Consider the following 13,735-nt stretch of genomic DNA (forward strand, 5'->3'; position numbering starts at 1 on the left):
AGTTTACTCTTTTTGCAGTTGATGTAAATTGAGTGGTTATTTCTACATCATTTGTCATATTGACTGATTGAATAAACTACTTGATGCAGTTACAAGTCCCAGGCATTCAATTAGAAGCATGATTTCCAGTAAGAGGAACTTCCCTGCTGTGATTATGGTTAAAAATAGATTATGGTTAAAAATATTGAACATCATTATGTTCAGTTACACCTATGTCTCTAGAGCTTTAGTAACAGAAATTGCTTTAAGGAACTGGCCATAAGTATTACTTTTAGTTTTTTTTAGTTTTTATGCGTTATGAAATGCATTCAACTCCATGTCCTGAACTTGAACTCTGGATTTTTGTTTGTTATAGGAGGAATACATGAATCTGAATTAAATGTTAAAGTAGATTACACAATTTTAAATAGTACATGTCTCAAAACATAAGTCCCTGTTAGTCGGTCTCACTCTGTGACATGAGATTTCTTTAAATTATTTGATGTGAATTGCATGAAATGCTTAACTGTAGTGAGTTGATTTTTGCAAGCCTATGTTGCTTCAAAAGTCAACATTATATAGACACCCAGAAGGAATGTTTTTAATCATGCCTTCTCCCATGAGTGGCTACATTTGTTCTGTATCAAAATATATATACGCTCTAATGTACTAGCCTCATTGAGCTTTGAAAGCATGATGAATTGCAATGTAACCCCAGATGGAAGATAGTGTCGCCCTTGCCGTGCAGTAAAGACCCGTAGTTCATTTTTTTCTTTTTTCACGATTTTTTCACGAGTTGTATACACATTCCATTTCAATCGTGACCAAATGAACATGCTGTTTAACTTTCCATTCTTGGTTACATTTATATTTTCTTCCCCAAAAGTTTTTAGATACTCAACATCATGTTTTGGTTTCAAGTTCATATTGAGCATATTTGAGTATGTCTTGGTGCATTACAGAAGGAATGTTTTTAATCATGCCTTCTCCCATGAGTGGCTACATTTGTTCTGTATCAAAATATATATACGCTCTAATGTACTAGCCTCATTGAGCTTTGAAAGCATGATGAATTGCAATGTAACCCCACATGGAAGATAGTGTCGCCCTTGCCGTGCAGTAAAGACCCGTAGTTCATTTTTTTCTTTTTTCACGAGTTGTATACACATTCCATTTCAATCGTGACCAAATGAACATGCTGTTTAACTTTCCATTCTTGGTTACATTTATATTTTCTTCCCCAAAAGTTTTTAGATACTCAACATCATGTTTTGGTTTCAAGTTCATATTGAGCATATTTGAGTATGTCTTGGTGCATTTTGGACTTGTCAGGTGGAAACTTAATCTTTACAACATTGTTAAATAGTGGTAACATGATGGCATTGTTTCTCCGCGCCCTCATATTACCACTGTGCATCAAGTTGGTGCTGATATAAAACACCGATTCGTGAGGTAGAGGACAGCCGCAAGGCTGTTTTGATTTGAAAGAAGCTGAGATTGAAATGATAGAAATCATTTGTTGTAACAAATTGATATCGAAGGATATTCAGGGCTGTGCAAGCGGCGACATCATCAAGCCTTTGGGATGCATTACAATTGGTACTTGAAGTTATTAGACTGGTTTACCCATCCACTGAACACGGTAAGAGTAGCTAGCGTGGTTATTTCTGTTTATGAATGAAATAAAACAAGTGAGCTCAAGCAAAGCGAGACATTTCTTTATTAAAATTCCTGGATTGATGACCTATTCAGGCCTTTTACAACTGATTTGGTAAAGGATCCTTACTTTCTAGGATATCCTACATAGCCCTCGGGTCGCTCTCAAGGCCCCCCACTCTTCGCATCAGTTATTGCAAAGTAATCATGATTAAGTTTAACCCACCTCAGTACATACTTTAATTTTGATTCACTTATAATTGTTGCATTATATTTCATATATGTAGCATTTGCACTAGCCCTTAATGAGGAGTAAAGAAAGTTAGAACATTTGCTTGATGATGGAATCTGAATGTGCATTTCTTTCTACATTACTTACATGAAAGTGCAGAGTAAAGGTTTATTTATCTTGTGCCTTAGGCTGAGCTCACAAAGACCCACTTGGGTCTTTGTGAGAATGCAAGCAGTGCTAAAGTGTTAATAATTTTGCCTTGCATCTTGTTTGTCTTTTAAATCTAAATAGTCACGCAAATCACGTCCTTCTTTTGTACTTTGTTGGAGATTGAGTAAGAACTATCTCACCATGATAAGAAATGCTACAATTTCTTAAATGGTCTAACTTGTTTATCATCAGATTATTAGAAGAATTTGTAAACCATATACAGGAATTGAAGTTGATGGATGAAAGAATTCAGAGGAAAGTAGAAAAGCTCGAGCAGCAGTGCCAGAAAGAAGCCAAAGAATTTGCTAAAAAAGTACAAGAATTGCAGAAGAGCAATCAGGTAATGTATCAAACTAAGATGTTAAAGCTATGTTGGGTCCTCGCATCAACATTGGGGAACTTCGTGAAATGTAATTCTTTTGATTTGTGTACACAGAATATAAAGATAGCTTTTTTTCGGAAACTAGAAAAGCTAAATAGTGTTTGTTGATTGTACCTTGAACTTTGATAGGCTTAAATGGATATCCCTCTATAAGACGCAGTTTGTTAATTTTTTGTTGGAACTTTTAAAAAAATGGTAACGTAGATGTAATGAAATGTAGTGGTATAGTGTAGTCCAAATAGTTCTGCAAGCGGCATTTTGACTAAAAAGATCTCTGTTTTTTAGGTTGCGTTTCAACATTTCCAAGAGCTTGATGAACACATAAGCTATGTAGCAACTAAGGTCTGTCACCTTGGAGACCAACTGGAGGGGGTAAACACGCCACGTCAACGGGCTGTAGAGGCGCAGAAACTCATGAAGTACTTTAATGAGTTTTTGGATGGAGAGCTGAAGTCTGATGTTTTTACAAACCCTGAAAATGTAAGCACTGTTTACAGGACAAAATCATTCCGAAGCAACACTGCCCTATTTAAAAGCTGCTACAATTACTTACTATGGGGAGTCTTCCGAATGACTGACTTGCTAACAATTCTTTGTTCGAAAATATACATTTCCATCTCTTGCCTGTGAAGTGCTCATTAAGTATGTGTTTGCTTTTAAAATAGTTGGAACATATTCTTTTTAAGGATAAAAGGAATTCTACAAATGTGCAGTTTATTGAATAAGACTTCAATGTCCCTGCTCTCCTGTAAAAGCTGTATATTTTCGCATTTTACATCCCTCTGATATGTTTTAATTTTCATCACAGATTAAGGAGGCAGCTGATATTATACAGAAATTGCATCTAATTGCGCAGGAGTTACCATTTGACAGGCCAGTATATGTTTATAACCAATAAACTATTTGTACTTTGTCAGGCCACATTTTTCTTCCCTATTCAAGATTTCAGCTCTGTAAGCAGTTTCTAGATGTAGAATGTTAATGTGTTATCCCAACCCCTAAATATGTGAATAATGGTCTATAGCCTGGACCTCTAACATACATTTTCATAAGCTTTTCTTCACATTTCTGGAAATGTAATGATCCACAAAAAGTGTTTTCTGTTTACGTGGTTCTCCCAAATTTGACTTTCTAGACATGAACATATAATAGTAATGTTTGGGAGCTTTATTGTAGATCTTTTTTGTAGCACTCACTGATCATTTTCCCTGACAAGTCATGCAGCAATTACATTTTCATATTTGAAACTACATTTTCGGCATGTGTTCTGATATATCACTATCAGACTCATGATAGAACACAATCCTGTGATGATCATACTGAAAAACAGTCTGTAGTGTTGCTAGCTTTTCCTTTTGTTTATCCTTCAAATATTGTTAAAAACATTATCTTTGATTCATCAATACCACTCTCAACTTTTCATTGCTTGGTAATCTTTGTGACAATGGAACACGGACTAGTTGAACAAGGATCTAGTATTACTTATGTCTAGCATTTAATATTAGGATATTGGTGATGGGGTGGACAGACATTTATTGGTGCCACAAAGTAGCACAGGTTTCCATAGACTTGCTAACGAAACACAGCTTTGCTGGAGTTATTAAAATCGGTTACTTATCCAGAGGACACCTGTACATATTTATCTTTACGATGATTCAGGTTTGCTGATGTGCTAGTAAGTAGTCCATAGAAATCTGTGCACTTTGCATCTGATTATCTTATCACCATTTTATATCTGTGTTCAGCCAGTTGTGGACATATCCTGTTGGATCATTTAACAAGTTCTCCAGTTTCAAGATATCACTGAGATCATGTCTAAATGAGTTCCTTGGCTTTTACCCCCTATTTCTAACTGTATGTTTTCTTACAGATTTGCAGAAGTAAAATCAAAAATTGCAAGTAAGTTGTTTTTCTCTTATTTTTCTTTTAACATATTTTTCTTTTCATGCGATGTGAATTACACTGGAGAACGCTGAAGAAATTAGCACTATACAAGGAAAACCGTTTCATATTGACAAGATTTTAATTACCCTCTGCAGGTAAATATCACGATTTGGAGCTCCAGCTAATTCAAGAGTTTACTAGTGCTCAGAGAAAGGGGGAAATCTCACGCATGAGAGAAGTAGCTGCAGTCTTACTTCACTTTAAGGTAAATGTCAATTGAATTGTATTATTGTTTTTTAGATGTAAGATTCTGTAGGTCTCACTTAAAGAAATTATCTCTTTTGCTAATTACCAAATAAGAGAAATGTAGGCTTAACATATTTGCATCTTTAGAAAATCCGTACTCAATTCCTTTAATATCAGATACATTTAAAAATGGACAGAGGAACAATTTTAATAGGCATTTAATTTCTGAATTACTGCAATGCTATGGGACATTGGCCAACTTAATTTATTGCAAATAAAACCACTTTATCCAAAATAATGCTGTAGACCAATATGGTGCTACATATGAGGAGGATGTAATACCTGCTATTAAATCCCTACATTTCTTGTCTCTTGAGCAACATACCCAATTCAAGGTTGCTTGGTGTAGAAGGAACAGCGATCGTATGTTATCACCCTTCATGTACGCAGCACTTTAAGGATCCTACTCCATAAGTAACTACTTCATTAAATTATCAGATACATTTCTGGCTCAATTCTTCTGGGATATAGGACAATGCCAAACCTCTTTTACTGAAAAACTTGAAAAACTTCTTTCAGGAATGCTATAAAGTATGCCTCTAGACAATAGTATCAGCTTTGGGCCTCTTCTCTCTTGTCACGTCTCTATAGCTACATTTGTGGAAGATGGAATGCACTTTTCCTCTCCCATGGTGAGGAAAAACCTTAGAGAATGAAAGTCTTCCAAACATGCTCCCTTACATACAACACCAGAATATGTGTAGTGCAGTATAGCCAGGCATACCACTAGCAGATTCAATTAAAGGTGGACTTTTCTAATCGGCGCAAGTAGTGGAGATCCCAGTTAATGTATTTCTTTGGAATATTTTTCAAATCATGGTCTGACCATATGATGATGATGCTTTCTTTGTGCTGTGTAGAGGATTAAGGCAGTAAGACACTGGGGACTGACATGGTGCCGTGGGGTGAAGAAATATTAATGAGTGCACATTTGGGAATGTGGAAATAGGACGGGGCCGCAACTCTGCTTGGAGTGCAGTCTGCTTGGCCTTGTTTATCCGTGGCTGCTGCCTCATTTGCTTCAAAATATCACACTTTGCTAGCAAAGTTGTTAATGCAGTGATAAAGTTGTGTAACTCATCCCATCCTAGTCATTTCTATGCCCCAATCTGTATGAAAAGGATCTTCCTGTGGAGTAAACTATATCCCATGATGTCAAATTCCATACACAATGCAAACTTAATTGCTGCATTTAAAGTAACACCAGTTTTTCTGGCATGGCTTTAAGAGAAAGATTCCCTTGCCAGGATCAGTAAACAAACCTTAATTACATTTCACTAATGCAGTAAAACTAGACGAAGGCAGTTGGGTCTGTCTCATTTTAGTTTCAAAAGCATTCCTAGTAAAGAATTCTCCCATACTGCCTCCTCCAATATGCACTCTTTACTGAAGGAAATTGCTGATTTTTCTGAATGTGCTGTTTTATTGGCATTTTTCTCTTTTGCCAGAGTGGATAGAAAATTTGAACTGTAAACTGCATTTGATGAAGCCTGCTGTAATATGTGTAAACCCTTCCCACCTTTACCTAGAGACTCAGTCTGATTGACTATTCTTGTTTTGGGTGAGGACTGTGTTTGTTGACTTATAACTGTAGCATCCTGTAAAAGGGCAGGGATGCCCTATTATGCTGAAAAATCCACCAGGCACGAGCACTGGGGACACGTCCTGTATCAGCCTCTAGTCGATTCAGTCCTTCAGAGGCTGCAGCAATGTCCACATTTGCTAGGTCCATATTGATAGTTGGATGGCCCACCTGTTAGCAAGCTACTTGTTTTGTCACTCCGAGATGGTGTATGTATCTTAAGAGGCATGCGTTGCACAAACTGAGAAGTTAACAACATTGCATCTAATCTATGACCATATATTTGAGCACAAATCTTGTAGCAGTTTTCAAAAATATCGAATGGCCCAGCTCCATTGGAGGCCACTAGCTGCCAGGTGAAACAAGGCTTCTTTGCTCACCCACAACTCTGCCAGCTCACCTATGGTTCTATTGTCAGATCTGGAGAGCTCATGTATTTGACATTGTAATTCCAAGCATCTATTTGGTCTAAATTGAACTAAAAATCAATCAAAGTCTGCTCTGGTGAACAGTATTTCTTCTGCATATTTAACATCCTTCCAAATATGTTGAATCCTTGGCTCTGAAGAGCCCTGTAATGTATGTTCCGAATGCACGATGATAGAAGTTTCACTGGTGTTAACCAGTGCTCAAAGAAAGTTTGATTGTACTTTCATTGTCCCTGTTTATCCTTCATGCAGTTCTTAACCTTTTTGAGAAGGAAATCCCAGGTTCAAAGCACAGGCATACCCTTTCATAATCATTTTGGAACATGAACATACCACCTTCTTGGTTTGTTTTCATCCTTATGCTTCTGGTCTCGTGTGTGGGCTCCTGGTCTGACAATTTTTTTAAAAGCCTGGGTGTAATAAGAGAGGTAATAGGAGGCGTTTAAACTCCCAAACCTTGTCCTTCAAAAAAAATGAAGCAGTATTCTATGTGGCCTGCTGTTGCAGTGTGCACAAGTGAAATGTCATGTAAGAAATTATTTTCCTCTTACACTGCTGGAATATAACCCCAACATTGAATAGCAACATGTTTATAACCAATCACATTTCTTTCCCTTTCTTTTTGCCTAAACATATGTTCCTGTTCAATCGGTTAGTGTGGAAATGTGGCAGAACTATGGCTTTTTTTCATATCACTAGTCACTTTTGTAATGTATAGTCTATACTCTGCTGTTCGTGTTCTGTATGACTGTCTTCACTCATCCTCCTTATTGCCATCAAACTTACTGCTTTATGTAACAACCATAATGATGTTCCTCTATACCACTGCATTGTGTGTTCAATGTTTCTTGTCGAAATGCCATTGTGCATAATAAATAAAAGGCCATTTGTCTAGCAAGTTGTTTTGGATGACACACAAGTTAGTTTAGAATTCTTTCTTGGCACAATTGTAAGCCATTAAAAAAGGAAACTTGTCTGCAATTCCAACAGCTTAGGAAGATGTAGAACTGACCAGATAAAATACCTAAGGAGCCACTGTTTACCCTAATGTTCCTATGTTTATAGGTTTCCCAAGTTGTTCTGGGGTTCTTGGGTAATACAGTAGAAAATTGATGCACTACACAAGCCTATCGCCATTACTTAGATTTATTAATTTAAACAAGTAACTAATGAATAGAAAAGTTTTTGCCTTACCGGAGTGTTGGCTTTTACCCTCAAACAATGTGGCAAGCTATTGCTTAGACCAGTTGTAAATGTAGGCTAAGATTTCCAAACACCTGCAGCATTGTTTGTTTTTAATGTTGCCTGATATTGAGACATATATGGAGGAGTAATTAAAGTAAGTTTGAAAAGTCAAAACTGATATGGAACTTCCTATTGATAATCATTTGTTGATGTGATTATTATTCTTTTTGTAAGAGCTTGAAAATGTCTTCCACTTTTGTTTTCATAATTGCCTACTTAGCAGCTTAGTCAGATAGAGGGGCTATTTTTAATTGTTTCAAGTAGGAAAACAAAAATTATTTAAAGTATTGCCTTCTCATGCGTTGGTCTGTTTGTCCCATACTTTTCCATATTATGAATAGCTTAGCGGTTGATAGAGTTTCATCTACCAACTTTGAAGTGATAATGTTGAGTAATTTTGTCTGCCTTTCATTTTCACAGCTTGGAGTAAATGTTTCTATTGTTTGCTTTATAGGGATACTCACACTGTGTGGATGTTTACATAAAGCAGTGTCAGGAGGTAAGGTTTAAGTGGAATTTTCCTGTTTTGTATGAGCAAGACTGTTATGTTGATTTTACTGCTGCAGTGTTTTTCCAGATTTGTGACAAGTTTTTGGAAGTACCGTCTTAGATATATTTCTTCTTTTCCAGGGTGCTTACACGAGGAACGATATATTTGAGGATTCAGCAGCTCTCTGTCAACATGTGAATGAGCAAGTTGGCGATATCTTCAGCAGTCCAGAGACTGTATTGGCCAAGCTTATCCAAAATGTATTTGAAGTCAAACTTCAGGTATTTTAAGCATCTTGAATTAGTTAGTCTCTTGATGATTTAATGTTTTTCCTCCTTAGAAAACTATAGAGATCATGAATTATTATTGCTAAATGCAGCTTGTCATGACTTCCTTTAATGTTTCATCATTTTTTGTTGTTGTTTGTATAACCTGTTTTTACCTCCTTGAATCACCACTTGCACTGGTTCCATAGATCTACTGTTTTATACACTTGACTACATTTTCTCCTCTATTGATTTGCTCAGTCTTGTCATTATTTTTTTTTTTTTGTGTTCAAAATATTTTATTGAATTTTTGTTCAAATACAACTAAAAGATAGACAGCACATAAAATATTATGATTAAGCAATAATACCTAAATAACATTGTATATTGTAAGCAAAATCATATAAAAAATTCTTAGGTATTGAGAAAATACATAATCAAAAAAAATACCAAAAGGGAGGATAGAAGAGGGGAGGGGGGGAAGGTACAAATATACCAATTGACGTAGAAAATGCAAACAGAGCTACTATATGCCATTATAAAACGAATCATATTAAGTACAAATCTGAATTAAAATTATTCATACAGCATTAAATGGATAAATATTCATCAACAGGTAACCAAAAAGATTGATAAGAGAACAAATTATGAGTGATCCCCTTCATAGATAATTGAGCCCCTCTTCTGGAAAGAATAACCCATGACCACCAAGCATTAACAGATAATACAGAGACATCTTTCCAACAAAAAGTAATGGATTTTAAAGCAGCCGAAATAAGAAAATTAAAAAGTTTACCCTCTAAATCATGTATGTTTTGTGGAAGAATGGCAGATTTACAGATTATTAACTGATAGGAAAGATCAAGTTGAAATTTAAAAATCTTCTTAATGATATCCCAAACTTCAGACCAAAATTTAAAAACCAAAGGACAATCAAAAAGCATGTGTTGTAAAGAGCCAGGGTGTGACTTACAATGCCAACAATCAGGAGAGGGGAGAAGTTTAGCTTGGAACAAACGTGATGGAGTCCATATACGATTATAAAGGATATAAGAATTAGTTTGGTAGATTGAAACAGGCAACCACCCAGATACACTATTAAGCCAAATATCTTTCCATGTGTCAGTGGACAAGGAAAGTGAAAGTTCATTATTCCAAAAAGTGGAAATCATCTCTATATTGCTACCTAGAGTATCAGATAATTTTTTATATAAAATAGACACCCCATGAGATGATTTTGAAACTGTTTGAATATAAATTGCTAAGTCAACTGTAACATTAGAGGGGATGGCATTAGGAAAGGAGGCTAAAATTGAATTGCACAAATATTGATACTTGTTAAGATCAGATTTAAATAAACCAAAACTTGTTTGCAATGTTTCAAAAGAAATAAACGTATTATTAGAATAGACATCTTTAAGTCTTGTCATTATAGAACACAAATGAGTGTTTTACTGTGTATCAGAAAAAAAATAAGCTGTGCGGTTTACAATATATATAACTCCTTGTGGAAAAATTAAATAACTTCAATAAAAAAAGATTGGACAAGCAATGAACACACTGGTTCACAAAGACAGTTAATAGCAATAGTAAAATCAACCTAACACTTTTAACCTTGGGTCAGCCAGGTCACTGATATATGGGCAATTCAACACTATGGATAGCAAAACTCTCACTAAGTAATCAGCATGTCTGCATTTGAAAACAAACTCCATATGAAATATCTCTAATGCGCTGGTTATCAAATGCTTGTGCTGACTGAAAGATACATTTGCAGGTCAGCATAGTCCGGTGAAAGCTTCATCATGAACTGAATTGAGTCAGTTGCTCCCACACCATTGCCTCATTCTGGTTTCTGGTACCTAGCACCAGCCCCGCATGGTAGTTAAGGTCACCTACTGAAGCTGTCATGAATGACAGCCTTAATGCAAGGTTTCTACTGACGGCCCTGTAGTTGAGTATTCCACAAGGTATTGATTTTTATCAGAATTTTGTTACAACATCATCGGGTAAAATAAAGAGATTATCACTCTAATTTCAGACAGATTTCGGACTAATTGATAGTAACTGCACTTTTTCTTGATTCTGTCCTGGTTGGTATTTTACAATAAGATGCTTTGTTACCACTTCATTTTCCACTTGAAATACACAGCCTGCAGTCAAAGACTTTCTGCTTCCTATCTTGCTTAGGTTCCACGTAATATTTGTGGAATTAAGGAGATTTTTCCCTACCTGACGATGATGGTTGTGGTGTACACTCACCAGTCCATGGGTGAAATTCATTTAGTCCAGGGGTACTCATAGTACGGCCCGCGGGCCGCCAGCGGCCCGGCAAGCCTTCCCTGGCGGCCCGCGGACCTTGCAGACATCGTACCTGTGCAAGCACCGCCGGTTGCAGCAGCGCGGAGTTATGGGGGCCGGGCGATTCTTTTAAGAGCCAAGTCACTTGTTAATGAGGCTTTGTTGTATTTTACCTCTTCTTAGCGCCCCTGCATCTCCCCTCTGAATGAGTGGAGATGCAGGGGCGCTAAGAAGAGATGAAATACAACAAAGCCTCATTAACAAGTGACTTGGCCTTTAAAAGACCTGTGAAGTACTTGGGTGCGGCGGCTGTTTGTGTTCCAGGGAAGCTGACTCAGCGCCGGGTGAGGTGACGGACAGGGGGGGGGGGGGAGGTAGTGAGAGCAGCAGGTGAGGTTAAAGCGGGAGGAAGACAGAGTGCGACAGAGGGAGGGAGAGGGGGAAGACAGAGCAGGAGATAGGGTGGGAGAGACAGCGAGAGAGAGACAGACAAGTTGGGAGAGGGAGGGAGGGGGACAGAGGGAGAACAGATGGAGAGGGAGGGAGACAGAGAGGGAGGGAGACAGAGGGACGGCCGACAGAGAGAAAGGGAGACAAACTGATTGAGCGAGAGAGAGAGGGAGAGAGAGGGAGGGAGAGAGAGGGAGAGGGAGGGAAGGAGAGAGAGGGAGAGGGAGGGAAGGAGAGAGAGGGAGAGAGAAGGAGAGGGAGGGAAGGGGAGGGAGGGAGAGGCAGGGAGAGGGAGGGAGGGAGAGGGAGGGAGAGAGAGGGAGGGAGAGAGAGAGAGAGGGAGAGAGAGGGAGGGAGAGGGAGGGAGAGAGAGGGAGGGAGAGGGAGGGAGAGGGAGGGAGAGAGAGGGAGGGAGAGAGAGGGAGGGAGAGAGGGAGGGAGGGAGGGAGAGAGGGAGGGAGAGAGAGGGAGGGAGGGAGAGGGAGGGAGAGAGAGGGGGAGGGAGAGGGAGGGAAGGAGGGAGAGGGAGGGAAGGAGGGAGGGAGACGGGGAAGGAAGGAGGGAGGGAGACGGGGAAGGAAGGAGGGAGGGAGACAGGGGGAGGGAGGGAGACACAGAGAGGGAGCGAGGGAGACCGAGAGGGAGCGAGGGAGACAGACAGAGTGGGAGGGAGGGAGACAGACAGAGAGGGAGGGAGGGAGACAGAGGGAGGGAGGGAGACAGAGGGAGGGAGGGAGACAGAGAGGGAGGGAGGGAGACAGGGAGGGAGACGGAGAGGGAGGGAGACAGAGGGAGGGAGACAGAGGGAGGGAGACAGAGAGGGGGAGGGAGACAGAGAGAGGGAGGGAGACAGAGAGAGGGAGGGAGACAGAGAGAGGGAGGGAGACAGAGAGAGGGAGGGAGACAGAGGGAGGGAGACAGAGAGAGGGAGAGAGAGAGAGAGAGAGAGAGAGAGAGGGAGGGAGACAGAGAGAGGGAGGGAGACAAAGAGAGAGGGAGGGAGACAGAGAGAGAGAGATGGAGACAGAGAGATGGAGACAGAGAGAGAGAGGGAGGGAGACAGAGGGAGGGAGACAGAGGGAGGGAGACAGGGAGGGAGACAGGGAGGGAGACAGGGAGGGAGACAGAGAGAGGGAGACAGAGGGAGGGAGACAGAGGGAGGGAGACAGAGAGGGGGAGGGAGACAGAGAGAGGGAGGGAGACAGAGAGAGGGAGGGAGACAGAGAGAGGGAGGGAGACAGAGAGAGGGAGGGAGACAGAGAGAGGGAGGGAGAGAGAGAGAGAGAGAGGGAGGGAGACAGAGAGAGGGAGGGAGACAGAGAGAGGGAGGGAGAGAGAGAGAGAGAGAGAGAGAGAGAGAGGGAGGGAGACAGAGAGAGGGAGGGAGGGAGACAGAGGGAGGGAGACAGAGGGAGGGAGACAGGGAGGGAGACAGGGAGGGAGACAGAGAGAGGGAGACAGAGAGAGGGAGACAGAGAGAGGGAGACAGAGAGAGGGAGACAGAGAGAGGGAGACAGAGGGAGGGAGACAGAGGGAGGGAGACAGAGGGAGGGAGACAGAGGGAGGGAGACAGAGGGAGGGAGACAAGAGGGAGGGAGGGACTGAGAGAGAGGGAGGGAGACAGAGTGAGTGAGACAGAGGGAGACAGACTGAGGGAGAGAGAGAGAGAGAGAGAGAGAGAGGGAGGGAGAGAGAGAGAGAGAGAGAGAGAGGGAGGGAGACAGAGAGAGGGAGGGAGACAGAGAGAGGGAGGGAGACAGAGAGAGGGAGGGAGACAGAGAGAGGGAGGGAGACAGAGAGAGGGAGGGAGACAGAGAGAGGGAGGGAGAGAGAGAGAGAGAGAGGGAGGGAGACAGAGAGAGGGAGGGAGACAGAGAGAGGGAGGGAGACAGAGAGAGGGAGGGAGACAAAGAGAGAGGGAGGGAGACAGAGAGAGAGAGATGGAGACAGAGAGATGGAGACAGAGAGAGAGAGGGAGGGAGACAGAGGGAGGGAGACAGAGGGAGGGAGACAGGGAGGGAGACAGGGAGGGAGACAGAGAGAGGGAGACAGAGAGAGGGAGACAGAGAGAGGGAGACAGAGAGAGGGAGACAGAGAGAGGGAGACAGAGGGAGGGAGACAGAGGGAGGGAGACAGAGGAAGGGAGACAGAGGGAGGGAGACAGAGGGAGGGAGATAAGAGGGAGGGAGACAAGAGGGAGGGAGGGACTGAGAGAGAGGGAGGGAGACAGAGTGAGTGAGACAGAGGGAGACAGACTGAGGGAGAGAGAGAGAGAGAGAGAGAGGGAGGGAGAGAGAGAGAGAGAGAGAGAGAGGGAGGGAGAC

General features: G+C 41.0%; 1 protein-coding gene across 1 annotated transcript in view; it reads left to right on the forward strand.

Annotated features, from left to right (window-relative positions):
* EXOC5 (exocyst complex component 5) overlaps nt 1–13,735 on the forward strand; it is a 200,142-nt gene that overhangs the window by 80,524 nt on the left and 105,883 nt on the right. Inside the window, exons 3-9 of the mRNA XM_085626144.1 lie at nt 2,270–2,417; nt 2,745–2,939; nt 3,268–3,332; nt 4,330–4,358; nt 4,499–4,608; nt 8,359–8,403; nt 8,535–8,675. Of these exons, the coding sequence (XP_085482270.1) occupies nt 2,270–2,417; nt 2,745–2,939; nt 3,268–3,332; nt 4,330–4,358; nt 4,499–4,608; nt 8,359–8,403; nt 8,535–8,675 (733 nt within the window). The remainder of the gene's footprint in view (nt 1–2,269; nt 2,418–2,744; nt 2,940–3,267; nt 3,333–4,329; nt 4,359–4,498; nt 4,609–8,358; nt 8,404–8,534; nt 8,676–13,735) is intronic.

This window comes from Triturus cristatus, chromosome 9 (genome assembly GCF_964204655.1).
Source record: "Triturus cristatus chromosome 9, aTriCri1.1, whole genome shotgun sequence".
In the NCBI taxonomy this organism is placed as follows: domain Eukaryota; kingdom Metazoa; phylum Chordata; class Amphibia; order Caudata; family Salamandridae; genus Triturus; species Triturus cristatus.